Source organism: Paroedura picta, chromosome 15 (genome assembly GCF_049243985.1).
Source record: "Paroedura picta isolate Pp20150507F chromosome 15, Ppicta_v3.0, whole genome shotgun sequence".
Classification (NCBI taxonomy): domain Eukaryota; kingdom Metazoa; phylum Chordata; class Lepidosauria; order Squamata; family Gekkonidae; genus Paroedura; species Paroedura picta.
The window spans coordinates 10,062,037-10,089,374 of NC_135383.1; the positions used below are offsets into that span (position 1 = coordinate 10,062,037).

Consider the following 27,338-nt stretch of genomic DNA (forward strand, 5'->3'; position numbering starts at 1 on the left):
GCTGTACGTGTAGGCTTTGTTTATCCCGAAAGAGAAATGTCTGAACTTGTACACCATAACAGTGTTTCAGAAATTAAAAAAAGCGAGCGAGCAGCAAATCTGAAAGAACGTTCAAAGGCCGATGTTAGAAAGGCACAAACATAAGAATCTGGCTTTCCCACGACGGGGATGCAGCGAAGCATGTCTCTGTTGGAAAGGGACGATCCCAAGGGTAGAGAAGGAGAAGCCCAAGCACTCTTGACAACTGGCTTTTTAAGAAATGAGGGCTGGGAACCAAATAGAGGGGTTGAATTTGACCTTAGGAACAGGGTTCATGGTTTGCGTTCCCATGGACAGCGCTGCCCCAGGTCTCTTTTGCTGCAAGCCCGTTCAGAAGCAGAGGTCAACCGGTTTGCAACTCCCTTGCCACAGATTCCTGCAAAGGACCCGGAGAACTGTACCATGGCCAAGGTTCTTGGAAACTACTTTTGGGTGGGCTTTACTGAGTTCAGGATTTAGTTGGGAGTCCCAGCAAGGAGAACATTTTTGAAATGGGTTTCAACAAGCGGAACACAGGCAGGCAGAGGCCCCAGTTGCCAGACAATGGAAGCGAAGGGCAGCACATGGCAAGGAATCACGGTGGTGCAAATCGGCTTCACAAGCTGTGCATAAGGAGGGAGGCGCATGACAGCAAAAGCCTCTCTTGGAAGATGGCTGTGGGGGGACACAGAGAAAAAGCTACCGAAGTCTTTGAGCCAGAAATGCCGTTTTACACGACTGCCTAATCTTGCCAGCGTTGGGCATGGAGGATTGAGTCCAAAGGATGGGGCAGAGGATGCATGTCCTCCCCGCTCTAAAGAGTCTGGGAGGAGTTACATGCCTAAGAACAATACCATGCTAAAGAAACCATAACTTGGCATGCCTGGGAACACGTAAGTAAATTGGGGTAAACCTATTAGTCCTGGTTTGGTTTGCGTTAAATGCAGCAGTCTCTGCTGCCTCCGGAGGCAAACTGGTTTAAATCATGTTTCCTGTTGTTAAAAAAAGAGTGCATCCGCTGGAGCTTAAACCACATTGGGCTTTGATTCAGTGCTCCCAGAATGATACTAACAGGCAGCAGGGAGACACATGGCACTTTTGAAACTTCCGAACTTGTATACAGTGTCAAAGTCCCTAAGGAGGATTGCCAGATCTTCATTGGGCCCTTTTGTTGGAAATGCTCCCAGAAATAGACCCCCGCAGCAGTCCAGAGTCCTTTGGGGGCGGCAGCTGGCACGGGCGGCCACGCAAACAAACAAAATCACCTTTGCTAGCTTTCGAGAGGCCAGCAGACTTCTGAGATCCGTTCGGGCCAAGAGCGTCAAACAGTTTTCCAAACCTTGTTGAGGAGTTTGACCACTTCTTCGTAAATCACAAACACAATGGCCACATCCAGACAGACCCGGCCCAGACGGGGGACGGTCCCTTTATAGAAGCTGCAGGTGGGAAGATGCAGAAGGAAGAAAGAAAAGGGTTTTATTTGACTGGGTTGTGGAACCAGAGAGACCCCTAACCATCCAGGGTTTCCCAACCACAGTATCGAGATACCACAGTATACTGTGAGGAGTGTGTGTTTTGTAAGCTCCCAGGAAGCCGGGGGGCTGGACTAGATGTCCTCCTAGGGTCTCTTCCAGCTCTGTGAGATTCTGATTTCATGGACAAAAATGTCTGGGAGAGTGTCCATTTGCAGCCTGCAAAAGTGGATGCACTTACGCTGTAGGGCCCTCGTTTTTAAGGATCTGGTAGGCACAATCCAGGGTGCTCTTGTACTTGTGGGCGTCCAGTCCCTTGAAAGAAAAAAACAAAGAAGAGGGAAGCAAATGAGCGCAAACTCTTGCCAACCGGTTTTGCTTTACCAACAGCCATTTGGGATGCCTCCCCCCCCACCCCCACCCCCCACCCCGCCCAGTAAGCAGCTCCTCCCTCTTTTGTAAGTTGCTGGCAATTCAGAAATAGCGTTCTAAGCGGAGAGAAAGTCAGCAGCCAGGCCAAGGTGCAGATGGCGGATCATCTTTCTTAAAGATGAGTCCTATTTCCCAGATTAGCTGGGAGGTACGTGAGAAAGGACATGGCAGGGGCGACGAAGCCGCGGCAGAACATAAAGAGCTGGGACGGCTGTTAAAAATGGCCGGACAGCTGTTGTAAGGCACGCTCAAGGACACCCTTCTTCACCCACTGCTTGGCCAGCTTCTGAAACTCCACTGCCAAAAAGGAGCAGGCCTATCAGTGGGGAGTAACAACATGAGCCTAGATGCTGAGCTTCCATGTTCAGAGACAATATATCTTAGGAGACCAGATCCTGGTGTCTTTCAGCCCTATCAGGCCTTATTGGTGAACTTTTGGCCAGGAGCCATTTGCACATTCTTGCGGAGTCGTAAGGCACTCCAGTCTGGAAGGCTGTTGTGGCACCCTTGAAGGCGAGAAATTGGGTCTCTTCCTTCCACTCTGTGAGGCTTCGTTACCTGCATCCTGGTTTTGATGACGTCCAGGGGAGTGTTGCCAAAGACGCTGGCGGCACCTGCGGTTGCCCCAAACACAGCCGTGACGAAGGGATTCATCTCCCTGCGGGGATTGTCCCCTAGCAGGCCAGAGGACACACAAAAGGAAGATTACAAAACCAAGATCCATAGCACTGGGGTCATCCTTCTCCCAATGATTTGGAAAATGCACATGAGGAGGCATCGTTACAAAATGGGATCTTTGCACTTGCGCCTTCAGCCACAGGCATACAGGGTTCTTGGAGACCAAGAGGTATGAGGAAAGACTGAGAGAGCTTGGTCTGTTTAGCCTGGAGAGGACATGACTAAGAGGAGACAGGACAGATTTACATAGAGGGTGGAGAAGAGTTGTTTTCTGTTGCCCCGGAGGGTTGGACCAGAACCAATGGGATGAAATTATTTCAAAAGAAATTCCGTCTAAACATCCGGAAGAAGTTCCTGACAGTTAGAGCAGTTCCTCAGTGGAACAGGCTTCCTCGGGAAGTGGTGGTTTCTCCTTCCTTGGAAGTTTTTAAGCAGAGGCTAGAGAGCCACCTCACAAAAATGCTGATTCTGTGAATTTAGGCAGATTGGAAGTGGTTGAGCAGAAGGGACTGTCTCCATGCTTGGTTCTTGTGGCCCTTTCTTTTGGGCCCTGGGAGATGCCGATGGCTGCTTTGGGGTCAGGAGGCAAATTTCCTCCAGGCCAGACTGGCCAGGGATTATGTTTTTTGGGGGGTGGAGGGGCATCACCTGGGCATGGAATTGGGGGTCACTGTGGGTAGGCAGGTAGTTGTGCATTTCCTGCATAGTGCAGGGGGTTGGACTAGATGACCCTGGAGGTCCCAACTCTACGATTCTATGATCTGGGCTCTGGGAGGGACGGATCTCCCACTCCTTACCTAGATACCAGTTACGGAAAGAGGTCATCACAAAGAACCGGATGGCCTGGTTGGAGCCTTGTTTGAGGACGGTGGCCGTGAGTCCCTGATAGGTCCCCCGCAGACCTGCAAGAGAGAGGGGTCTCCACGCTTTGCTGCTTTGATTTACAAGGGTTCCTTGGACCTGGGTCCCATGTGACTCCCGGCAAGGGCCATGGATGGAATTTAGGGCAGAAGTTGCCAACGTTATTGAGCCTGCAGGTATTTTGGGAATTCTGGCTCATCATAGTGGGCACAGCCGCAAAACGGTTATTGCAGTTTGTTCATTGATTTTAATTTTTGTTTGCATTTATATACCGCTTTTCCTTGCGGCTCAGAGCGGTTATCTTCAGTCACACAGGTCAGGATGCAGCCAGGGCAGGGTGTAGACCCGCAAAGCAAGCCAATACAACCTCACAACTCTAGAACAAATGTATCATCCACAGAAGCCAATTGGCTTCTACTTGTTCCCTTGAGGAAAATGAACCAGCAAAGGGTTTTTCCCCAGTCATTGCAAGGATTGGAGCAGTTTGTATTTCAGCATGGTCTTACCTTGTTCCTGCACGATTTCACGGACCCCATGGAAAAACCCTCGGTACTTGGGACTGGGAGAGCCTTGATCGTGGATGAACTTCACCTGCACCAATGGCAAAAAACATTTCAGCCTAAAAACTTGAAGGAAATGATACAGGGTGAAGAGAGAGAGAGAGAGAGGAAAGCCATGCTGCTGCCACCAAGGGGACGCAGCAGACATACACTTTTGGAAACCGCCTTCTGCTGAGTCAGACCTTTGATCTATCAAGGTCAATCTTCTTTAATCTGACAGGCAGCAGCACTCAAAGTTCTCAGGTCTTTCCCATCTCCTACTACCTGAAACTCTTTCAACTGGAGACTTTAGCTGGGACTTTTCGCAAGCAAGCAGGCGCTCTGCCACTGAGCCATGGCCCCATCTACACACAGCAGTGGGGCTACGGCAGAGTAAGAGTCCTGTGTCTTCTGCTGCCCAGACAAGCCCTCGTCCAGCCAGGCCTCTGATATCACGTGTGTGTGTGTGTGTGTGTGTGTGTGTGTGTGTGTGTGTAGCCAACGCCAACCAGGCGCTTTCAGAACCATGGCATCCAGAACCCATTTCAAACTGGCTTCCAAATTCTGGTTAGTATCGGAGACACATGAGCATCGGGCACTGCGAACATGTAGGAAACCGAAAAAGAAGGTGACTTATTTGAAAGGAGTAGCTGCACACCCATGTGCAAAGCCTAGCTTACAGGCAACCAGTGTTGTAACCACCCCGGAAGCATCAGAGGGCATAGAGTTGCTGAGTTCCGTTATGCTCCCCCAGGAGTTCAGCAGGAAAGTTCAGGAAGCTCTGTCCGTTGTGTGGAAAGCAGAGGGCCTTTACCCAGTCGTACGTGCCCCTTACTTGCTGAAGGGTTTAGTTCCTCCTCCCTCCAAGCCAGACTGCTGCTACTTATTGTACTAATCAGGAAAGTTCATTGTTCCGGTCCAGTCTAGAAAGACCCAGGCTGTAGAGTCTAGTTCCTTTCCCATTCCACACAATCAAAATCTAATGGTCCAAGAGCATTAGTCCAGATGTCCATGGACTACAATTCCCATGAGCCCCTGAACCAAAGTCTTGATGTTTTGCTTGGTGTTGAGAAATCTCTTGGGGGCCAGGTCTTTTTTGTTTCTTTCTGAAGGCTTTTTCTTTATCGGCCAGCTTTCTGAATACTTAGGGCGTGCTTGTGCAAGGGCTCATGGGAATTGTAGTTCATGCCGACTGAAAGGAGATCTTCAACAACAGCCCTTGAGAATACGCTCGTCTTACCTTGATAGTCTCCATGGGACAGACAACCACTATGGCTTCTGCCACGCCTGCTCCAAGGCCACAGAATAAACTCTTCTTGCTGTCCAATTTCCCGTTGGAGTCCTTGGCGTAGCTGCTGAGGAATTCAAAGACTCCAAACCTGCCGAAAACCAGGATTCTGTCAGTGTATCTAGAGAACAGGGGGTGGGGGGTGTACACTTAGGCATTGTATCAATCATGAGCCCCATGTCCATGGAAGAAACACACCCAATCCAGAAAAAGCTGAAAAAAACCCTAGAAGGCTGGGATAAATCAAGGAAGGTGATAGGAAATATGCTCTCCGTAAACACATTGCTATGAAAGGACAAAACAGATGTAGCTGACCTGACTGCAGATTTCGGAATGGATCCATACAGCAGAGAGCTCAGGCCCCGGTACAGCCCTCGGAAGCCATGGTCCTGCACGGTCAGCCTCACACAGTGACCTAAAAGGCATTACCAAGGCCTCCGTGAGACCAGAACATGGTCGATCAATAAACAGAATTCTGAATACTGAATACAGCAAAGGTGGGACGTAGCTTGGCTCACTTGCCTTGAGCAGACGACCTCTCAGGCATTCTGCACTTTCTCAGAGACTCTTTTCATTCCTGTCTGATGGAGCTGAGACTCATTTCCTGTTCTCAGCCCAGCCCAAATAAAGGTTGGGCTTCTCCCCAGGCACCAAAGGGTGGGGAGGAAACAGTGGCTCGTACATGGATCCCCGAACACAGTGCAAGAGAGGGTGGTCCCAACTGGCCCTGAACCTTAGCTAGGATGAGTCATTGGTATCAGCAAGTCTCCAGGAAGGGGCTCCCCCTGCCGGCTGCCTGCTCCCTCTGCTTGCTTTTGAATCTGGCGAAATCTCACCGATCCCCCGGTACCGTGGAGGGTTGGCCCTCTCGTCCAGCTGCAGCTGCGTTTTGACATATTCCGTCGGGAAAGTGATGCAGATCTCGATGCCTCCGGCAATGCCACCTGTGCAGGACAAAAAGGGAGATGGGGTGGAATCACGCTGCTTCTGCACATCCCTGGAATTCGGGGATACCCTCTGACCCAACCAGGATGCAACCTGAAGTCCGTCTAATCTAGCTTCCAGGTGCCCAAAGGGGCCAACCAAATGGCTCAGAGAAGAGAATGAAGGGGGACTGAAGGCCAAGCCATCCACCCCTTTGGGGAATGGTATTCAGAGGTACAATGCGTCTGGGCGTGGAGGATCTAATTCAGCCAGCATGGCTAACAGCTGTCCTCTAATCCGACTTAATCTAGTGATCCCCACTGCATCCAACTGGGTCACTGTGTTGGTCTGAAGCCGCAGAACACAGAGTCCAGTGGCATCTTAAAGGCCAACAAACCTGGTCTTAAAGGTGCCACTGGACTCTCAATCGGTCCTCCCGCTGCATCCAGCGAGGGAGAGTTCCGCAGGTTACCGAGGGGCGCGGTCCATCATCCGCTGCCGGTCCCCTGCACGGGAGCCTCGTTTGCCCATCCAAATGGGGCTGCTGCAAAAGATCTCCACTGCCCGGGCATCCGATGGGCACGAACGGGTCTCCCGCCCAGAGGCAAGCCCACCAACCCGCCCGCCCGCCCGCCCCTCCTGGCTGCAAGGCGGCGCTGCCAAACAAGAGGACGATGCGCGGGCGCGCGCCCCACACCCCCTCCCGCCTCAGTGTTCCGCGCCCGACCGAACGGGCGAGGCTAAGAAAGGGGTTGCCTCGCGTCACCTGCCAGGATGGCCTTCCCCGGGTGGGTCAGCTTTGCGCGGCCTGCGGGGGCGGCGGCGGCTACTGGGGCGCGGGTCCCCCCGGCCTGAGGCACGGCCATTCCTGCCCACCTGCAGGGCTGAGGCGGCGGCTCGTCCCCCTCCTGGGGTTCAATATTCATGAGCCCTTATGAATATTAAGCAGTGGCGCGGCGGGACCGAGCCTGGCTCGAGACGCCTCAGGAGAGACCTGATTGGCTGTAGCGGGCTGCTGCGGCTCCGCGATTGGCTGTGGCCGGAGGGAAGGCGAGGTGGGTGTAAGCGGCTCTTTTGACGCGGTCTGGGGCATGCGCAGAAGGGGACCAGGGGTGGACAAAGGAATCCCCAGCGGACCCGGGCAGCCTAGACTCTGGTCCCTGTTTGCTAGGCGCTGGCCCAGGGCTGTGGTTGATTGTGCCTTAGGAAGACTGTTATTTTATTATATTGTAAAATATAATAATTAATAAATAAAAGGAGAGGCCCTGTCCGAACGTTTTCTGCCGCACACTGTAAATGGGGGGGGGGGGGGGGAGAAGAGTCCCTGGGCATGTGCAGAGTGCGCCTATTATAAGCCTGCTAGGGAGAAGAACCGAAGAGCACCAGCGGCACATTTCACTTGGAAGCCTGCAGGACTGCGGTGCAATCTTCCAGTTCCTAGTAATAATAATAAATCCTGCAGCGCCTAATAATAATAGTAATAGTAATGATAACTTGATTTTTTTTATAGACCGCCCTTCCCGGACAACAAAGCATACAGTCCAAAGCTATATCGATAAACAGCTTTTAAACATTTAAAATTTAAAGTATATTAAACGATATTAGTAAACTCGCTCCGTTGCACCTTTTAAGAAGGAGCTCCCATTTCTGTTGGGCGGTTGGTGCTTCGTGGACGGCGTATTGTTTTGCAAGCAGAGAGGTCCGCGGCTTTTTAATGTTAATTTCCCGGCCTCCACCGTGTGCCTAGCGGGACGGTCCCTAATAATGACAGGCATCGCATTTATATAGCGCTTTTCATATTCAGGCGGCTCCACCTAAATGATCTCGCTATCAAGCTTACAACAACCCTGTGATGTCGGCCAGCAGCGTTGTCTAACCCCCGCCCCGCCCCCCGACTTTGTAGCAAAGATCCGAACCCTGGACAGCGCATTAGGGGCGGAGCCTTCTTGGCTTTGTCGCTTTCAAAGCCGCACGTGGGTTCTCATTCATTTGTTCTTCCGCCCCTCTTTCCGAGGCAGGAGCCAATCAGGGCCGGGTTGCCACGGCGAGGCGTCTCCATGGCGACGGGTTTGTTGCAGAGCCCGGGCTCGGGAGTGGAAGCCGCGCGCGCGTCTCCCGTTCAGCCCCGTTGCGAGAGCCGTGGAGGAAGGGTTGGCTGCGAAGGGGTGCGTCGCCGGCGGGAGGGTCTGGCGCGGTTTGGCTGCGTTTTGCAATGGAGGCAACGGAATGGACGGCGTTGCGTTTTGCTGGGGGTCTGGGGAACCGTCTTTTCCGGGACGGGAAAGGGGGCCTCGGAGCCTGTGCAGAGTTCCAACTGAGGATAGCCCTTTAAAGGGGCGTCCAGGCTAGACGGGACCTCAAAGGAAACCTTTGCAGGCGTCTTTTCCTTCTGCAGGATTGTTTTTTCCCTCCTTTGTTTTTGCTCCAAAATGCTTCCGTGGTACTTCTTAGCATGCTTTGAGCTGCTCCTGCCTCCACCCCTTCAGCTGGGTAAAAGGGGGCCGTTTTTGAAAGGCTGATTAGCAGACTGGTGGTCCTCATCCATCTTCATGATTGTGAGTGGGAAAAACGACGAAAGCCTTGCTTGCCTCTGCCTGGTTCCTTTAGATCCCTCCAGAGAGGGCAGGGTGATCTCGCTATGACCGCCCCTGGATCTCTCTTCTTCCCAGAAGAGAATGAAAATCTCGGTTTGGTGCTTTAGATTAGTAAGTAGATCACCAGGAAGCCCTTTCAGGTAGGCAGCTGGGTTGGTCTGCGGTAGAAGAGCAGGATTCGAATCCAGCAGCAGCAACCAAGAAGACAGAATCTTTTGACTTTTGAAAGTCAGATCTCAGTCCCATAGGAGCTCAGGAAGAAGGGTCTGAGATGTTGCGTTAAACAGACAGCACTGCAGGCAGCAAGGATGAGAGAATGTTAGTAATTCCCCTCCCCTAGTTGATTTTATTTACTGTATTTCTTTACCACTTTTCGGCGTGCAAAGCCGTTTATAGTAAAAACAAGTAAAGGTGAGCTCTCTAAGGCTTTTCAACAACAAAAAAAGGTGAATGACAGTTTAGCGCGGCACAGTGGTTAAGAGAGGCAGCTTCTAAGCTGCTGAGGCGGGTTTGGTTCCCTACTCCACATGCAGCCCAGTGACCTAACTGACCTCGAGCTAGTCACAGTCCTGTTCTCACAGAGCAGTTCCTCTCAGAGCTCTCTCAGGCAGGATGTCTGGTGTGGGGAGAGGAAGGGAAGGCGATTGTAAGCTGCTTTGAGACTCCTTCGAGGAGTGAACAGCAGACTGTAAAAACCAACTTTTCTTTTTAAAATACATGAACTGTCTCTTGCCTCCTCCTTTGCCACCTGTGAGTCCCAGGTATTGAATTTGCCTGCCAGCTCTTCCTCCCAGGAGAGACCAGTAAAGTCCGGAGCGCCAAGGAAGGAGACATCTCCGAAGGGAGAATGGCAGGTGCTTGGTGCTCTCCAACCCACTAAGCAAAATTCTGACAAGAATTAGTAAGCCCCCTCTGTTCTTAGCGAGCAGAGTCCATTCCTGGCCAAAATTGCCACCTGCTTCCATTTTTCGATCTTTCTGCTGGAGCAGCCAGGATCTTCCGCTCTCTCTGATTCTGTCTCCCATTCAGGTTGGCCTCACCGCATCTCCAAGTCCTTCCGCTCCCGGCTCGTCTCCCGGGGTCTTCCAGAAAAAGCGATGGCCAAGCTGATGCATGTGCCCCCCAAGTTCCTCCCCCCAGAATGGCACATCGCCAACAAGACCCAGTACTCCGGCGCCGAGGCCCAGCGCTCCCGCTCGGAGCGCCTCGTGGACGAGAGCCAGCGGCTGGTGGACGAAATCGAAAAGACGACACAGAAGACCCAAAATGACGTGAACAAGAGGATAGGTGAGGACCAGCTGAGTGGGAAAAGCTGGTGAATCTTCCGGTCAGTTTTCTGTCGCCCAGCCTGAGCCGCAGAGTGGAGGCCAGTGGGTTGACCTTTGAAGTTCGCTTTTCGGAAGAGCAGGCATTTGAATTTAACAAGCCTTCCAACGTTTATAGGAAATTGAAGCGGCTGGTGCTCTTTCAGCAGAAGAGCCAGCTTGGTGTACTGGTTAAGAGCAGGGGACTCTAATCTGGAGAACCAGGTTGGATTCCCCACTCCTCCACATGCAGCCAGCTGGTGGATGTTGGGCTGATCACAGTTCTCCTAGGGCTGTTCTTGCAGAACAGTTCTCTTAGAGCTCTCTCGGACCCACCCGCCTTACCGGGAGAGGAAGCGGAAAGTGTTTGCAACCCACTATGGGACTCCTTTAGCCTTCTCTGGCAAGGCTTTCCTTACCCTCCCAATAACAGAAAGTCCAGAATGGAGGTTTTTAGCCCTGTCACACAGGAGCGATGGTTGTCGTTGAGTTCAGCTACAGTCTTGTAGCGTGCATTTGCCAGGACCAAATGCACCCAGGTCTTGCTACAGGGCTTTTCCTTTTGGGGAGGAGATGACCTGATGTTCTCCCCTCCTCCCTCCTTTCTTGCAGAGCAGAGACTTGAAGAGATCAAATTCTGGAAGCAGCAGCTGGATGACAAACTTGACCAGATTGTGAAGGAGACCGAGGTGCTTTTGACGTTTAAGACGCGGCTTGAAAAGGCCTTGGACAGCTGCAGGGAGCCCCTGTTCATTGTCCAGGAGTGTCTCCTGAACCGGTAAGAAGAGGGCTGGAATTGTTCTCTCCTTCCATAAGGTGCCTTATGTGAAGTTTGAGCCCAGCGGCACTTTTAAGACCCACCAAGTTTTATTCAAGGGATGAGCTTTCGTGTGCAAGCACACTTGGTCAGATGTCCTGTGCATGCACATGAAAGCTCACACCTTGTATAAAACTTGGTCTTAAAGGGGCTCCTGGACTCACACTTAGTTCTGCTGCTTCAGGCCAACATGGCTACAAACCGCAATGCATGATATAGTTTAGTATGCTCTAGCTGATGATAATAAATTCAGAATGCCCATTCAGGGTGCCTGTTTGCGTGTTGGGGTTTGTAAGTCAGTGCCCCGAAGGTCAAAGGTGAAAGGCCATGCAGGCATAACCTTGCTTGCCCACTAACCTCATCAATATGGACCAATATGAATTTCGCATGTAGAAGTTCCCACGATCAATCTCTGGTATCTCCAGTTAAAAAGGACCAGGCAGGAATGACCTGGACCTGAGCCTGTGGATAGCAGCTGCCAGTCTGAGCAGGCAATTCTGACGTTGATGGACCAAGAGTCTGATTCAGTCGGTATAAGGCAGATTCACATGAGCTTTCACCCATCTAGGCACCCTAAATTCTCTACCTTATTCTCAGGAGATGCCTGCTTAAAATCCCACCTCTGGATGTGTCCACACATTAGAATTTCTCCTGATAGGCCAGAGAGGAAAACCCAAAGTGCTCCTCCTTTCTCCATCCCTCGTTTTAGGGAACGGCGGGTTGGGATTGATCTGGTCCACGATGAAGTAGAACGGGAACTGATCAAGGAAGCCGAGGTCCTCCAAGGCGTTATTGCTCTGCTGGAACGAACCCTGGAACAAACCAATGAACAGATTCGGTATGCAAGAAAGCAGCTCAGGTGTTATGGGGCTGGGGGCCTGTCAGCAGGCAACTGCAAACTAGGTAGCTTGAGCATGTGGTGGTACACCAACGTCAGGGGTTTTGCAGAGGCAAGCTCCATGCAACCAGCTTTTTCCTGTTGTCACTTCTGCCTCAGGTGAGTCTCTGTCTTCCAGCTTGGCCATCAAACTGGACATGAGTTTGACAGGCCCGGGTTCTAGTTCCTGCTTAGCTATCAAGTCACTGGGTTGCCCAAGTCTCTTTCTTTCCCTCTCAATCTCTCTCTGGCTCAGTTTCCCCATCGGGCAAATGGCTGCCTGCCACACTGTCCCCTTCCCTTCCTGCACTGCCCGGCTCAAAGTCATTCCTGCTGGATATGCTCTTCAAGACTGTCAAGGAAAGCCATTTGGGAGGTGTCACATCTGTTGCTTTCTTAAAATTGCTGCCTCCTGCCTGTCCACATGAGAGGGAGCCATGTCTGACCCAGGGTTGATGTCAAAGAAGGGCATCGAAGGCTAACCTGCCCATTTTACAGGAGGGGCAACTGAGACACAGAAATGAAAATGTGAGGAAGGTTAAGGAAAGTTGGTTGGCTGTCTTGAAGAACACACATTGCCTCTGCGACCATGGAGGTAGTCTTGGATGGGAAAACCTGATGGTTTTTATCCCCCCTTCCTTCTGTTTTTGGAGGAGGAAGTGTCATGGTAGATTTGGAGCTTAAATTCTGTTTGTCTAAGTAATATGTATCATTTCTGTGTTTTATGTGAACTGCCCTGTGCCTCAGGGGAGGGCGGTATATAAATATAAATAAATAAATGTGCTAGCAAATTGGTCCCGGGAGAGTTTCTCCCATGGTGAGTGCGCTATTCAGAGAGAGATTTCTGTCAGGGTCTCCCGATGTGCTACGTCGTGTTGCCTTTCACCGTGGTCTGGTTTCCTCTTCCAGGCTCAATCGCTCTGCCAAATACAACCTGGAAATGGATCTGAAGGACAAGTTCACCGCCTTGACCATTGACAACTACTGCTCCAGCCTGAACAACAACACGCCGGATATTCGATACGCCCAGAACGTCATTACGGTGGATGACAGGCAGGTCCCTCCCCCAAAGCCCTTGTTCTGCAGCCCCAGCATGCCCCTCTCTGAGAGCAAGGGTCAATGTTAGCTAGTGTATGTCCTTGGGGGGCTGAATAACCACCTGCACATACAGAGGCAACATGGGGCATTTGTAAAAGCCGGAGCGGGAGATGAGCTAGACCCAGGAGACGGGCTGAATTGTCAGACAGCCCCAGCACAACTGTATGGGGACTCGAACCCGGCTCGCCAGGTTAAAAGCCTCCGCTCTTAACCATTCCACCATGCTGCCATGTAGTGATCTTATGTTGTGATCTTCCCATGAGTCTGCCGAGAGAAGGCGGAATAAAAATATTAATCATAATCATTCAATAGCCATTGATAACATCTCCACATCTTTGAAATAAAATCCACTGCTTTCTAGAATGCCTCACCTGGAAACCTCGGCCGCTTTGCTTCCCTGTTCAGATGTCTCCCTTTCTCACACCCTTGGCAGGCCTGGCCGCCCAGAGCCAATCTGATCTCTTCTCTCATTCGCTCGGTAGCTCAGTGAGCCCCCAGGAATGGGTGGAATTCTCAAATGTGAATGTCGAAAAGGCAGACAAGCAGCGGAACAACTCCCTGGCGCTCCGGGCCTTGATCGACAGCATCCTGTCCCAGACGGCGGGCGACATGCAGAAGCAGAACAAGACGGTGAATGTCGCTTTCCAGAACAGGGTGAAGGAGACGAAGGACGCGAAGGCCAAGCTGGAGGAGCACCTGGCAAAGGTGAGCACCGGGCGAGCAAGCAGGTGTCTGTCTAATGCGCTGAAGGCGAGGGGATCAATTCATTTTTGTGCTTAGAAATTATAAACGCTTCCTGGCCAGAGAGCGGCTTGGGGTCGCTCACAAAGCACTATAAAAACAAAACAACACAGTGGAGCAGGGTTGGCCAAACAGTGGTTCTCCAGATGTCTGTGGACTACAATTCCCATGAGCCCGTCAGCATGTGCTGGCAAGGGCTCATGGGAATTATAGTCCACGGATATCTGGAGAGCCCCGGTCTGGCCACCCCGGCAATGGAGGGTCTTTTGATTGTTTCCAGCTTGCATTGTATTTATAATACTGGGGAGAGGGAGGGGGTGTGGTTCAGTAGGAAAGCATCTTCTTTGCATGCAGAAGGTCCTAGGTTCAATCCCCAGCATGTGCAGATTAAAAAAAAAGAATCAGGTGGTAGGTGATATGGACGCCTGCTTCCCCCCCCCCCACCTCTTTATTCCCTCCTCCATCAAGTGGGTTAGGCCCTCCAATTGTGGGGCCCAAGGCAGCAGCCACGGTTATCCCATGGCTAAGACCGGCCTTGTTTGCACCCATCTCATTTCCCTGACTTTGGCATGCCCCGTGTAACATGCTTCATTCTGATTTGGCCGTGTCTGCAGGTGATGGAGGAGATCAGCTCCCAAGAGAAGAACATCGCAGGCCTGAAGAAAGCCATCTTCGACAAGGAAGGGCCGGCCAAGGTGGCCGCAACGCGCTTGGAGACCCGGACTCACCGGCCCAACGTGGAGCTGTGCCGAGACCTGGTGCAGTATCGACTCATCAAGGAGGTGCACGAAATCAACCACAACATTCAGAGGTGAGTGCTGTGCGGAAACGCTCTGTCTGATCTGAAGGCCTTCCTTGCTTGGGCCTGAGTGACCTCGAGGAGGGTCTCTTGCCCAGGCTGAACCGTTTGGCATGGACATTTTGCAGCATGGAACTCCTGCCTGCCTTTCCCGTACAAACCTGTTCCTCCTTCTAGTCTTAGCCTCACCACAGCCATGGGAAGTGAGGGGGAGAGTGATTGGCCGAAGGTCACCCAGCAAGATCCATGGCTGCGGGGGATCGAAACCTGGTCCTCCCAGTTCCTAGTTTGGTGTTCTGACCCCACCGCTTCCCCAAAACTTCAGTGTCTATTTCGAGTCTTGAGTTGAACGTCCTTCTGCCCCATCTGGAAGGGTCTACCACAGGGGGGTTTCCTGGCACTGCCCCTCAGTGGCCCAAGAAACAAATATGCATTGGTGGAATTTCTGGTATTTGAACCAGGGCTGGTTCCAGGATGTCAGGAGCCTTGGGCAGTGCATGCTCAGCAGCTACCCTTGAACCCTCATCTTGTATATACGAACTGAGAATTCCCTTCATTATGCAGCCGGGTTGGACTAGATGACCCTTGGGTCCCTTCCAGCTTTTGTTTCTGTCAATCGCAGGAGCTAGAATGAGACCAAGCAGGACTCCTAGGGGCCACCGGACCCCGATGCCCTGCACTGCTCTGAGCCCTTCTCTGCAAAAAAACAAATGCAAACCTGGTTGACTTAATTAGTCATCATTTTGCTTTTCTTGCTACTTTTTTTTCTTAAGTTTAGAGAATGTCTCACTTTAGCAGCTATCAGACAGGCAGGCCCCGGAGCCTGCGGAGAATCAAGTCCTTGCCAGGATCTCAAGGGCCATTTTGGCTGCTTGGAATACCACAGCCCTTCAAGGCCTCTCCCTCTGCTCCTCCCTCTCTTAGGCTGACGGACACCCTGGCTCAGGCGGAAGCAGAGCTGAAAGGGCTGAGCAGACGGCAGCTTTCCCTGGAGGAGGAGATCCAGGTCAAAGCGAACACCCTCTACATCGACGAAGTCCTTTGCATGCAGATGAGGGAGTCCATCTCCATCAACCACTTCTAACACCATCGGGCCCAGCTGGGCCTTAGACTGGATTGACCACGCCCAAGTCTTTCCTTGCTTTTATATTGACCAAATAGCTACTGTATGCTTTATAGGGGAAAAAAAGAACAAAATAAATTAGGGGGAAGATAAAATATATTGGGATAGGAGGGGGTTTCTAACATAATGTGTTTAGCGTGTAAACTATATAACTTTTATTAATGTGTTTATATGTATTTATTTTATTTCTATCTTTAGTGAAAAATAAAAATCTTACATAGCTAAAAAAAGAAATAGGGGAGAGCAGCCGACAGAGTTCCACAAAGAGCTCCTTGGCTCATGTTAGGAGTCAGCAGCCACTCCAGCCCCAGCTGTCAGGCACCTCTTTGCACCTCCAGGAGCTGTCAGCCCAAGTGGGACTTGAACTCAGAGCCAAGCATAGAAAGGGGTGCAGAACGAGGTTTGAGTCCAGCGGCACCTTTGAAGAAGGGCTGGTTTGTATACCCTGCTTTAACAAGAGGAATTTCAAAGCGCACCCTGTGAGGTAGGTGGGGTCAAGAGAGCCCTGATATTACTGTGGGGAGAGCAGTACTATCAGGGCTGGGACAAGCCCAAGGTCACCAAGCTGGTTGCATGTGGAGGAGCGGGGCATCAAACCTGGCTCGCCAGGTTAGAAGTTGCCACTCTTAACCACGACACCAAGCTGGCTTTAAGACCAACCAATTTTAATTCAAGGTATAAGCTTTTGTGGGGTTGCACACTCCTTCCTGTACATATACCTTGAATAAAACTTGGCTGGTCTTAAAAGTGCCCCTGGACTGAAACTTGGGGAAGAGAGAGAACACAGTTTATCAAGCCCCTCCCTTTTGTTCTTGGGGGGGAAAGCGAGAACAGGACGCGCTAACAGAAGAATTCGGCGTGGGGGCATCTGTAGGGCCAGGCGTCCGCAGATCCCTTTTTGACCCCAAGGAGGCTTCGGCATAAACACCAGAGCAGCGTTTGGTTCTCAGGCTCAGGCGCCCATCGTAGCTCTTTTATTCTCAATAAGGCAGATTCAGGCTGATGCGATGCAAAGGACTTTACTGAACGGGGCTTGCTGGGAAGGAGAGGCTGGTGCTGGCTGCCTTCACGTTTCACTTCCCGCTTTCCTCTGGAAGGGCTCACATCGACTCCTCTGTAAGGCAAGGGACAGGCCTCGGCTTCAGAACCAGAAAGCAAGGGCATGCCTGTACTCCCACCCACTAGGCTTTGAGTCACACACAGCCTGCTAGGCCTGGATAGGAGAGAGGCGGCTCTTTTTGCCAATTCTGTCTGCTAAACCCTCGAGTAAGCCAGGAAGTACAAGGACTTGGGTCAGCTCAATCCACTCTGCAGTGGTCATTACTAGAAGAACCAGACCTTCATTCCATTGTATTTTGGTGTCTGGAGATTCGAGGGGGGGTAGTATTAATATTTCTATCTGGGGTCAACATCCTTCTGTGGGGACGATTGCCTTGGAGGTCGACTCAAGTGGGCAAATGTGCCATACAGGAGATGGTCACAAATAAGGCACGATTCCCACAGGGACAGGAGGGTTAAGGCAAGAATCCTCCATCCTGTTTTGAATTGCCGGCTGCTAGGAAGTTAGGGGAGTGTTGGTGGTGTTCACGGCCAAAGGGCCGGATCCCTAGCCCACAAGACATTCAAAGGGACAGGAGGGTGGTGTTCCGTTCCCCTTGTTCCGTTTTCCACACGGGGGCTTCTGACAGCCGCGCAACTCTTCCGTCAACCCCACTGTCCAAAGCGACACGGTACCTTCTTTCCTCATGAGACGAGGACTTCGACGGAGCACCTGCAAGGAGGCCTCTCTCCGACACTTTTTCTGAAATAGAAGAAAAAATAGGATTTGCAGGGTGAAGGTGCATCCGGTTGGCCGATTTACTCACCTCTGCTTGTTGTCTGGCGTCGGCCTTTCTCTGTGAGACTCGAGGTGGGTGACAGAGTTATACAAACGGCAGCTAAACGCAGAATGGTGCAAACTGGACTGCACAAATGGAAGTACCACAAAGCAAAGCAATTGCTCACACTTTGCTAACTAGATTTCACAGTGTTGAGGATGCTGAAGATCAGTCTGGGCTGGTCGTGCTTGCAAGGGCTCCTGGGAATTGTAGTCCCTAGGCACCTGGAGAGCCACAGTTTGGCCACTCCTGGTCTAGGACATCTGATAATGCAATATGAAGGGGGAGGGAAAGAAAGCTGCCTAACAACTGCACAGGCAATTAAACCTAAACTAAATTAAAACTAAACCTTGCAGAAATCGCCCTCCAGCAGAAATACATTGGCATTTCTTCTATGCGAACCCAATTTTCTTCGGCTGACCCAATTTATTCCTAAATGTGATTTTGAAGGCTTTTGTGCCCTTTCAACATTTCCAAAGTTATTAAGCACAATCAGCCCTTTCCGTCCATCTATCCAAAGTGAAAAAGGTATCATGGTGACACCACCATATTTGGAATATTGTGGAGGGGAGAGGGAAGGCAGGTGGCATTGAACAATTTACAAGATTGGTAATCCGCCTTTCCAAAAGCCACGTGTGTGGTGTTTAGGCAGAAATACCCAGTAAACATCACCAGTAACTATTTTCTCGATAACGATTTCATCTGCAACAGAGCGAGCAATCTCAGGGACCAAAAACGCTAAGAAAAGCACAACTGAATTTTTTTTTAAGGCTAGACAGGGAATATTTACATCATGGAAATTATTACACAGATGTATAATTACATAAACGGCATCAGCAGGATGCCAGGGGGGCGATGGAACATGGAAGCGCCATCATCCCAGTGCACAGCCCTGCCCAAGACTAGAGCAAGTCAGGAAGCAAAACTGGGTGAAATACTGAAGTCCTTTCTCTGCATGTGCTCCGTGCAGGAATTGAGGCATTTCATTTGTATATATCCTGCTTTTCTCCCCACAGTTAGGACTCAAAGGGGGCTTAGATCATCATTCTCCTTGCTCCGTTTTCTCACAAAACCCCTATGAGGGAGGCCACTTTGGGGCAGACCCAAGGGTCGCCCAGTGAGCTACGATGGAAGAAGTGAGGATTCGAACTCGGGTCACACTGGGTCCTGTTCTGCCACTCTACCCACGACACTGCACTGGCTCTCTGGAAAAACCCACAGCTCACTTCTGACTCAGGACCCTCGCCCTGACCCACACACTCCCTTATGGGATATTTCTGTGCCTTCCTCACCTCGTGTTTCTGCAGGGTTGGTCTAGGCAGGAGGATGTTACACCGAGAACAGGTCACCAGCGTGTCATAGAGGGAATCCTCCAGGGCCTGGGGGGCAGCAGAGGCCAGAGTAGACACAAAAGCCGGCTTTTTGCTCTTCTGAGGCTTCAGCGAGGGCCTCCCGACGGAAGATAGTTCCTTCTTCTTGGGGCGGGCACCTTGCGCCACGCCCTCGCTCAAAACAGGGGGAGTCGGAGTCGGAGATTGCCGAGGAGGTGATGGAGAGCCCGGCTCTGTGGGCGAGCTGGTGGTGAGGGCTCCCAGAAGCCGAGGGAGTGGGTTGCATTCGTTCTGTGGGGAAAGGAAAGGACGGCTTGGTGGATGAGCGATAGGCTATTCTGCATAGTGCAGGGGGTTGGACTAGATGACCCAGGAGGTCCCTTCCAACTCTATGATTCTGTGATTCTGTATGATTATGTGGGAAGGGAACACACAATTGGCCATTCTTACATTACCAAAGCAGGGAGGGACAGTCCATTGCTGGGGCAAAGGTGAATCCACCCAGGCAGTGACATATAATGCTTGACAGGCCAGCCTGGACGAAGTCCGGCCTTCCCACCAGGCACAGTGAGGTGGACTTCTGGGACTACCATTAAAAGAATGCCTCTCTTGGTAGACCTCTATCAAAATCAGGACGTCCTCATTGTTTTGATCTTCGGCCACAATCTGCCGTAAAAGACCTATTATGGATGCGACGGGCAAAGGGCTTACCAGGTGTTGGAGGTATTTCTCATCCGGAAACCAGCTGTGGCAGTGTTGGCACAAGTTTTCACTGTCATCTAAGGATGGAGAAAGGAGAGAGCAAAGGGCTCAAAGCAAAGACATGGCTCTGGACAATAGCTCAGAAGGGCCTTTGAAGGGCCAGGGATTAGGAGACTTAGCTAACTACACAGGACTTCTTCATCCCCTGAGAGAAGATGGAACGTAGGCAGAGGCCTGGAAATTGGCTGGCCAGCATTGCCTTTTGGTCTCTCCCATGGTGTGGGAGAAGAAGACCCTGCTCAGCTGTTTTAAGAATTGAGTGGAATCTGGTGAGCTGGCCCTCAACCTACCCACCATGAAGCTCCCAGCAAGTTCTAAAGAAGAAGAGTTGGTTCTTATATGCCGCTTTTCTCTGCCCGAAGGAGTCTCAAAGTGGCTTACATTTGCCTTCCCTTTCCTCTCCCCACAACAGACACCCTGTGAGGGAGGTTGAGGCTGAGAGAGCCCTGATATCACTGCTCGGTCAGAACAGCTTTCTCAGTGCCGTGGGGAGCCCAAGGTCACCCAGCTGGCTGCATGTGGAGGAGCGGGGAATCAAACCCAGCTCACCAGATTAGAAGTCCGCACTCCTAACCACTACACCGAGCTGGCTCTAAAAGCATCAACGTCCCTCAAGGGATGAACACACTTCAAGGGACTCAAAGGAGGATCCTGCCCACAGATGTTCATATATTTGCAATATGTTGTTGCATTTGTATAATTCAAAGTTTCAGGTTCAAAGTATTTTAGATGCCCTGACAATAGCTTTACAAGAAAGGCCAATATTGTCAGGCCCCGATCCTAAGCAGAGAGAGAAAGAGGAGGCCTGCTTAAAGCTATCTAGTGGCGTTTGCGGGGCATAGGCTGCACCTGAACCCACCTCTGAAACCACAATATCATCTTTCCCTCTCTGCTGTGCTGCCTTTTGTAGACCACACAGAAACGGCAGGTGCCTGGCAGCTATTACTTGAATTAAGAAATTGCTAGAGAAGATCTCAGTTCTGGAGATATAATTATTATTGTTGTCCCCCCTCCCCCAAATGTTTTGTTGTTGTTGTTGTCATGCTAAAAATAAAATAACTTGGGTGACATATTACGAACGCTGTTAAATTGTTCAGCAATATACAATCAGGCCCCGCCAAAGGGAAAATAAATACTACTGGTTAATGTAATGTAGCCTTCGGTATTAGATTATAGCTGTCTGAACGTCACGAGAGACAGTTAATTAGGAATGATGGGTTGTCTGATTTGCAGGTATGTCTAGGGGGCTTACGACACTGTTCTTCCCTCCTCCGTTTTATCTCCACAACAACCCTGCGAGGTAGAGTGACTGGCCCAAGGTTGCCCGGTGAACTTCTACAGCAAAGTGAAGATTTGAATGTGGGTTTCCTAGATCCTTGTCTAACCACTGCACCCCAATAACCTAGGAATAATGTGTGAGCTCCTGAAGCCAGAATCGCAGCTATTCCCCTGGTGCCTGATTGTCAGTGGAGAGACTAGAGGGAGACAGAAGTGGCCCCTGGTCCTGGGCTCATGGCATGCAGCCATCTTTATCACGTTGCTCCTTGTTCCAAACTGCCACCAAGCCATACCTCTCCAGGGGCTGGATATAATGGGAAGGAGGCATCAGACAGGCCGATGCAGACGGGGAAACGGGATTCCGGGGACAAACAGGAAAAGACCCGAACTCACTGCGGCCTCCGTCTCTCGCCTGGCACACGGCTTTGTGCTCCTCCATTGCTTTGTACATGACATATCTGCCACACTGCCAGCACGATGAGGTTCGGCTGCCACAGGTGTCCTGGTGCGCCTGCAGCTTGTGGTGGGGAAGGTCCAACTCGCAGAACTGGCACCGGACTGTCCGCTCAGGGCATTCCTCAGACTGCAGCCAAAGGTAGAAAAGGAGGCCGGCATGAGGCCAGGAGAAGGACCCCGTGACAGGCAGGATGCAGGAAGAAATCTGGCACAGGCCTCATCCTTCATGATGCTCTAGGGCAGGGGTGGTCAACCTGTGGTCCTCCAGATGTTCATGGACTACAACTCCCATGAGCCCCTGCCAGCATTTGCTGGCAGGGGCTCATGGGAATTGTAGTCCATGAACATCTGGAAGACCACAGGTTGACTACCCCTGCTCTAGGGAGCAGGCAGGGGGAAGGAGAGATCTCCTGGCATGGGGAGTTACCAGGTATGTTAGCCATTTCCCCATCACTCCTCTCAGCTCACACCTGCCTCAGGGCGAAATGAGACAATATGTGTTTTTATGAGTCGGGCCTAAACTTGGGGGAAACATGGCCTACGTTGCCTGTACCCTTTACCTCATGGTGTTCTAGTAGGTACTGCTGGGTTGGCTTGTGGCAGAGCTGACATCTGACCTGTGAGTGGGAAAAGCAGGGAGGGCAGAAAAAACAGCTTGTCAACAGAAAGACCCCCCAGATTGCAGAAAGGAAACCCCCCTCCAGCCACTTCTCCTGGCAGGAATCTGACCCCCAATGCTGAACACAGAGCAAGGGGCATCCATGCTTATCTAACTTCTACCAAACAACCTGATACCCAAAATGTTCTTCAGATGCAGTTCGAGATGCAAGGCTCCACTAGGGCGGGGGGACCTGAGAACATGTAGGAAATCATCTCAATTTCCCCAATTTTTCAATTGTGTGTGTGTGTGTGTGTGTGTGTGGGAGGGGGCAACAGCCTTAGTTTTGTCCTAACAGGCACCCTTTGCCCCTGGGGGCTAAATCCCACAACAAAGTCTATGTACATGCCCACCCCATAGCCTCTACAGCAGTGGTTCTCAACCTTCCTAATGCCATGACCCTTCAATACGGTTCCTCATCTTGTGGTGACCCCCAGCCATAAAACTATGCAAGGGTTCTTTCACAGAACTTAAACCAAAACTGAGCAACAGCGTGAAAATCCATCGATTGTGATTGTATATAAATTGTTTTTTTTCCCGGGGTTTCTCAGTTCAGCTCTGCCTCTTGTCCCACCATGCCGATTTCGCTCTTTTCCGCTGCTCCAGACAGACAAACATTCTATCTCGATCCACCTCGCAAGGCTGTTGTATAGATGGCACACCTCCCCCCCCCCAGCCAAGCTGCTCACCCTGCTGCGACCCCTGGGAAAGGGTCGTTCGACCCCCAAAGGGGTCCCGACCCCCAGGTTGAGAAGCACTGCTCTAGATGGAGCATTCACTGTGGTTTTCAGAAGTGGGGAACGGCACCTACCTGCTTGTGAGCTTTGGCAAAGTGCTCCTTCATGTCTTTTGCCGCAACAAGTTCATCACACTTGGGGCAGACGGCGAGAAAACGGACACAGTGAGCCTCATGGAGGGAGAAGTTGGCCGCGGCCACCTTGCGTTTGCTGAGCAGGAGGAAAAACAGCCGTTCGTGTCCTGAGATCACGCGCACACCCTGACTCCAGTTGGGAAAGGCCAACGCAAACACAGTGATTATTTTGAAATCCAGGCCAGTGGCAGTCAGGGAACATGAGCTCAGGTTGGGAAATCCCTGGAGGTGTTGTGGGTGGAGCTTGGAGGAGGAGTTGTTTCAAGAGAGACAAGACCTCAGTGGGGTATCGTTCCAGAGCATCTCCCCTCCGAAGCAGCCGTCTTCTCCGCCTGAATTTATCTCTGTGGCTTAGAGACGAGTTCTAATTCCGGGAGATCTGCAGGCCAACCTGATTCAAAGGCCTGGGACGGCTGCCAGAATTCCACCCAAAGGGATATTTGAAAGGACTCCAAAAGTCCGGCAAAAGTGGAAAGGCCTGAGGAATGATGTGGCACAGCAGTAGAGTGACCATTGGGATCCGATCAAAAAGACTTGGGTTGGAGGCCCCGTGAAGTTCCAGGTGTGACCTTGGGCCCACAAGCCTCCCTCAGCCTCGTTCCCCCAAATTGGGAAGGGGGCGCCATGGATACAGCCCAGAGCAGGGCAAATACAGCCGCTGTCCAGAGTTCTGATCTGGGGCCATTAGAAGCGTCTTAAAAAGCTCTCCTCCCCAAGAGGGATCCTTCTCTACTGAGACCCATAACTGGAAACCCTTCTCTTTTGCTGCCCCTCAACCAGTCCAGGGCTCGCAACCCCCAGTGGCTCGTCCCGCCTGCAAAAGCCCTCCGTGCGCTCCTTTGCCCTCGAAAGCGAAAGTTCGTCCCGAGAGTGGCCGGAGCAAGCCCCGAGAGTCGTAGTGGCAGCCGCAGCGGTTTACTTCGCGCAGCGGTTTACTTCGAGTCTTTCAAGTACCCCTCCACTTCGGTGGACTCCTGTCTGCGACAGAGGGCGGGGAGCAAAGGAAGGATCACCCCCCCCCCCCGCCTCACCCCTGACTTTCCCTACCAGTTCTTGCAGAGCCGCGTCTCCTCTTCCTCCATCTCTCGCTTCGGCTCCTCTTTCACTTTCATTTCTGCAATATTCTTCAAGGGGTGGAACCGAAAGTTAGCCAGCTGATGCATCCTCCTCGCGGGCCTCCGGGGAAGCCAGGAGGGCCGTCCCTTCTTCCAGCTCCTTCCCCCTCGGGCTGTCTCCCAAATGCATCCCACCCCGCCTCCCACCCCACCCCCGGATTCCTCCTTCCCCCAATAATCATTAATTTTGCAGGGAAGGACTGAATGCATCAGCCGCTGGAGGCTGCGAAGTGCTTGCGGGGCCACTAGAGGGCAGCAGCCGACTTCCTTGGGCTCTTTTTGTTATTCCCGGGAAGCAGAACTGGAGTGGATCCGAAGGAGCGTTCACACTGGATCCTCAAACCTGAGCAGCCAAGGTTTTGGAATCCGAACATATCCATGCGCCTGTCTGGGTTCTGGCATGAGACCCTCACCCGGGGTGGATAACTTAGGAGGCCCCTGCGATTTGGACTAAGCAGAGAGCCTGGGGGAGGCAGCAGGGTCCCGACCTACCTTTTCCTGGGGTTACTGTCATGTTGTTTGGACCTTTCCTGAAGAAAGCCAAGGGCTTGCCCCTCTCATTGCTGCCCCTTGGGGCCATGTAACAATGGCCCTTGTCCAGTCAGCCAATCATGGCTGGGGTGGCCAGCCGCTCCCCTTTCAGTCAGGACCGCCTTCTGAGATGGGAGAGGTACTGGGGCTCAGCCTCCACTGCCTTGTGTGCAGGAGGAGGGATTCTGCACATGTTCAGAGGCACTCTTGTCAGCATAATGGTTTCATGCGGACCAGGCCCCAAACCACTCCTCATGACCCTGCCGGCTGTTGGGTGACGGCTTTCAAAGTTCTGCGTTGTCCTTCATCCCCCGCCCCATCCAGTCCTGTTTCTGCTTCTCTTCTTTCTCTGGCCAGCTGGTTTCTCTGTTGCTTCCGCCCCCGGACTTCAAAGCACCCTAGGAAACCTTGGGATAATCACTCTTGGCCTAGCCTACCTCGCAGGGTTCCTGTGAAGACTCCTTCTGACGCTCAGATCAGGACCATGGTGAATGTGTCATACTACACAGATTGGGTCGTGGTAGTGGTAGTGATGGAAAATTTTGTCAAGTCACAACCGCCTTAGGGTGACGATAGGGTTTTCAAATCAAGAGACAGTCGGGATGGTTTGCCACTTCTGCACACGTTGGATAATGCTCTTTCGATGCACTTTAGAAGTAGATTATCCAGTTCTGCACTGGAAAATCCAGCTGCAAAAGCACATTGAAAGGGCATTATCCTATGTGTGCGGAATGGGCCCAGGTGTTCCTTAGAGGTCTCCCATCCAAATACTGGTCAGGGCTGACGGTACTGAGCCTTTTGATAAGACAGGGCTAGCCTGGGCTAAGGTCAGGGAAGCACACAGATCTTCTTTCCCCATTGTTGTTATTATTACAAGTGGACATATTGACAATCCTTTGACTGCATAGAACAGACCGACCAGGGTAGCTGGACTTGGCGGGCCTGCATCAAGATTTCTGTCCACCTCCTGAAACTCTGTTCTGTCACTTCCAGAGCTGAAAGAAAGCAGCGCATGCAATCAGAGGCCACAATTCCTCATAAAAAGCCCTGAGGAGGAAGAGGAGGTCCCCGGCTTAAAAGTTGGCCACTCGAGTTATGAAGAAACCCATTTCCTCCCAGCCTCCTCTTTCTCTCTTTCCCGGTTGCTGGGCTTCCTTTCCTGCTTCTCCCAGTGAGGATCACGGTTCCCTTCGCTGGAGCAAAGCAGTTTTCTTTGGCTTAGGGCCACAAGTTGCGTAACCACCGAGGGAGGGGAAAAAAGGCCTTTGGGAAATCCGCGAATGAGCCAGGTTCCTTCATGGGGGCAGAGGGATGCCAATGTATTCGTGGTGGGGCCACCAGAGAGGGGCCTAATCTCCCCTCCCAGCCTTTTGTGACCCCCTCAATCGCTCCAGACAGGCCAGGGGGGCTGAGAAGAACCCCCTGATTAGAGGGTCATGAAGAGGCTTTGGGTATAGGCAATGCAGACGGTACTTTCAGAGCAGTGAGTTCTAAAAGCTGCAGAGGGCTGCTTGGCACCATTTGGCCTAGGGGAGGGGACCTTCAGGGCCACAGTGGCCCACCTGGCAAGAGAAGGTGCCAGGGAGTTCGCAGGAGATATAGGAGCCATAGCAGCAGCGCCAGCTGCTTCCTCATGAGGTGGCTTGTGTAGATTTCCTGGGGCAGAACGGGACAGGAGAGGACAGGACAGGCTGTGTAGGGCATTGTGAGCAGGTGGTTTCCAGGCGGTTTGTTCGGCACCGCACCGAAACCAAGAGGCTGGAGTTGGCCAGCTGGACAAACTAATGCTCTGGGTTGCAAATGGGAAAGAGGCCACATGGTATCGGGGTTCTCCTGCTGCGGCTCAGTTCAGTTTATTTCGATGCCAGATCCGCACGAAAAGGATTCATTAAGGACAATCACGCTGCCCACGTTCAATTCCGAAAACCGACTGTTGCTTCTTGCCAACATCATCCAGGAATTCCAAATTCTTGCACGCATTTCACAACAGAGGGGCTCAGTTACTGGAAGAAGATGCCACCCTCCGCTTTCTTATGGTATGCAGCATCTTATCACACGGCGAGATAATTTCTTCAGGGGAGACTGAAAGGAGGAGGGAAGTGTTGAATTGGTCTGACCTTACTGGGGAATCTCAAAAAATTGGCATCCTATCTTGGTAATATATACTGTTATAGTGGGAAAATGTGAGCATCCGTGATCAACTTCCTCAGCGTGTTCCATTTGAGAAGAACAAACCTGGGTGACCTTGGGCCTGTCACAGTTCTCTCAGAGCTCTCTCAGGGTAACTGCTCAGGGAAGAGGATGGGGAGGCAATTGTAAGCCGTTCTGAGACTCCTTCAGGTAGTAAACAGTGGGGTACACAGAACAGCTCTTCATATTATCCTTTCCTTCCATCTTATCCTTACAACGACCCTGCAAGGTAGATAAGTCTGAGAGTGACTGGCTGGCCCGCAGTCACCCATCACAGGGTTGTTGTGAGGATAAAAAGGAGGAGAGCAGAGCAACATATGCCTCTTTGAATCTCTATTGCCAAGAAAAGTTCAGTAAATAACCTGGGCTTTCTGCTTCCTCATGCAGTAAAGGGGCTCAAATTCTATAAGCCCCCCAAGTCCCTATATGCAGCTATAGCTTGGGCAGGTTACCCTATAAATACCATCTTTGCGTGGTCCCACAGGCTGATGTTGCCTGGAATCCTTTACCTCTCAGCCTAGGGTTGTGGCCTAGGAAAAAGCGTTCTGCACATGGCCCAAAGTACTCTCTTCTTCAATCAATCAATGTTTATTTACGGTCATTCAGACCAAAATTAAAATACAAGCAAGTAAAAACTAAGACAATTAAAAAAGGGAAAAAACAGTAATAGTACTATAAAATTTTTAAAAGATCTGACAACATAA

General features: G+C 51.5%; 3 protein-coding genes across 11 annotated transcripts; 1 reads left to right on the plus strand and 2 right to left on the minus strand.

Annotated features, from left to right (window-relative positions):
• Nucleotides 1-2: 2 nt before the first annotated feature.
• LOC143824905 (tricarboxylate transport protein, mitochondrial-like) lies at nucleotides 3-7,138 on the minus strand. 4 transcript variants are annotated; one of them, XM_077312733.1, is made up of 9 exons: nucleotides 6,979-7,138; nucleotides 6,125-6,232; nucleotides 5,604-5,703; nucleotides 5,241-5,379; nucleotides 3,968-4,052; nucleotides 3,398-3,502; nucleotides 2,481-2,596; nucleotides 1,732-1,805; nucleotides 3-1,454 (listed from the first exon to the last, which is right to left on the minus strand). In XM_077312733.1, exons 1-9 carry the CDS (start codon nucleotides 7,136-7,138, stop codon nucleotides 1,340-1,342), a joined length of 1,002 nt encoding a protein of 333 aa, XP_077168848.1. In that variant the 3' UTR covers nucleotides 3-1,339. The 4 variants fall into 4 exon arrangements, with proteins under 4 accessions (XP_077168848.1, XP_077168849.1, XP_077168851.1 ...); XM_077312734.1 differs by having other exon boundaries at nucleotides 6,139-6,232; nucleotides 6,979-7,137; XM_077312736.1 differs by lacking the exon at nucleotides 6,979-7,138 and adding an exon at nucleotides 6,685-6,816 and having other exon boundaries at nucleotides 6,139-6,232.
• Nucleotides 7,132-15,776, plus strand: TEKT1 (tektin 1). 5 transcript variants are annotated; one of them, XM_077312729.1, is made up of 8 exons: nucleotides 7,132-7,267; nucleotides 9,836-10,093; nucleotides 10,723-10,888; nucleotides 11,637-11,765; nucleotides 12,714-12,857; nucleotides 13,385-13,607; nucleotides 14,258-14,454; nucleotides 15,367-15,764. In XM_077312729.1, the coding sequence occupies exons 1-8, from the start codon at nucleotides 7,147-7,149 to the stop codon at nucleotides 15,524-15,526; spliced, it is 1,398 nt and encodes a 465-aa protein (XP_077168844.1). In that variant the 5' UTR covers nucleotides 7,132-7,146; the 3' UTR covers nucleotides 15,527-15,764. The 5 variants fall into 5 exon arrangements, with proteins under 5 accessions (XP_077168844.1, XP_077168845.1, XP_077168843.1 ...); XM_077312730.1 differs by lacking the exon at nucleotides 7,132-7,267 and adding an exon at nucleotides 8,261-8,377 and having other exon boundaries at nucleotides 15,367-15,762; XM_077312727.1 differs by lacking the exon at nucleotides 7,132-7,267 and adding an exon at nucleotides 8,282-8,406.
• Nucleotides 15,777-16,503: 727 nt separating this feature from the next.
• Nucleotides 16,504-24,479, minus strand: XAF1 (XIAP associated factor 1). Of its 2 annotated transcripts, XM_077312739.1 has the most exons (9): nucleotides 24,406-24,479; nucleotides 23,846-23,922; nucleotides 22,739-22,874; nucleotides 21,830-21,886; nucleotides 21,207-21,396; nucleotides 19,485-19,552; nucleotides 18,735-19,064; nucleotides 17,300-17,366; nucleotides 16,504-16,679 (listed from the first exon to the last, which is right to left on the minus strand). In XM_077312739.1, the coding sequence occupies exons 2-9, from the start codon at nucleotides 23,908-23,910 to the stop codon at nucleotides 16,666-16,668; spliced, it is 927 nt and encodes a 308-aa protein (XP_077168854.1). In that variant the 5' UTR covers nucleotides 23,911-23,922; nucleotides 24,406-24,479; the 3' UTR covers nucleotides 16,504-16,665. The 2 variants fall into 2 exon arrangements, with proteins under 2 accessions (XP_077168854.1, XP_077168853.1); XM_077312738.1 differs by lacking the exon at nucleotides 24,406-24,479 and having other exon boundaries at nucleotides 23,846-24,024.
• Nucleotides 24,480-27,338: the final 2,859 nt, after the last annotated feature.

Coding starts and splice junctions, on each gene's coding strand:
- LOC143824905 (XM_077312733.1), bottom strand. CDS start 7,138: ATGAATATTGAACCCCAGGAGGGGGACGAGCCGCCGCCTCAGCCCTGC. Junction 5,704..6,124: donor TCCACGGTACCGGGGGATCG/GTGAGATTTCGC, acceptor AATGCCTTTTAG/GTCACTGTGTGAGGCTGACC. Junction 1,806..2,480: donor TCATCAAAACCAGGATGCAG/GTAACGAAGCCT, acceptor TTTTCTTTCAAG/GGACTGGACGCCCACAAGTA.
- TEKT1 (XM_077312729.1), top strand. CDS start 7,147: ATGAATATTAAGCAGTGGCGCGGCGGGACCGAGCCTGGCTCGAGACGC. Junction 10,094..10,722: donor TGACGTGAACAAGAGGATAG/GTGAGGACCAGC, acceptor CCTTTCTTGCAG/AGCAGAGACTTGAAGAGATC. Junction 10,889..11,636: donor CAGGAGTGTCTCCTGAACCG/GTAAGAAGAGGG, acceptor CCCTCGTTTTAG/GGAACGGCGGGTTGGGATTG.
- XAF1 (XM_077312738.1), bottom strand. CDS start 23,961: ATGCATCAGCTGGCTAACTTTCGGTTCCACCCCTTGAAGAATATTGCA. Junction 21,397..21,829: donor ACCTACTAGAACACCATGAG/GTAAAGGGTACA, acceptor CTTTGGCTGCAG/TCTGAGGAATGCCCTGAGCG. Junction 17,367..18,734: donor CAACCCTGCAGAAACACGAG/GTGAGGAAGGCA, acceptor CTTCTATTTCAG/AAAAAGTGTCGGAGAGAGGC.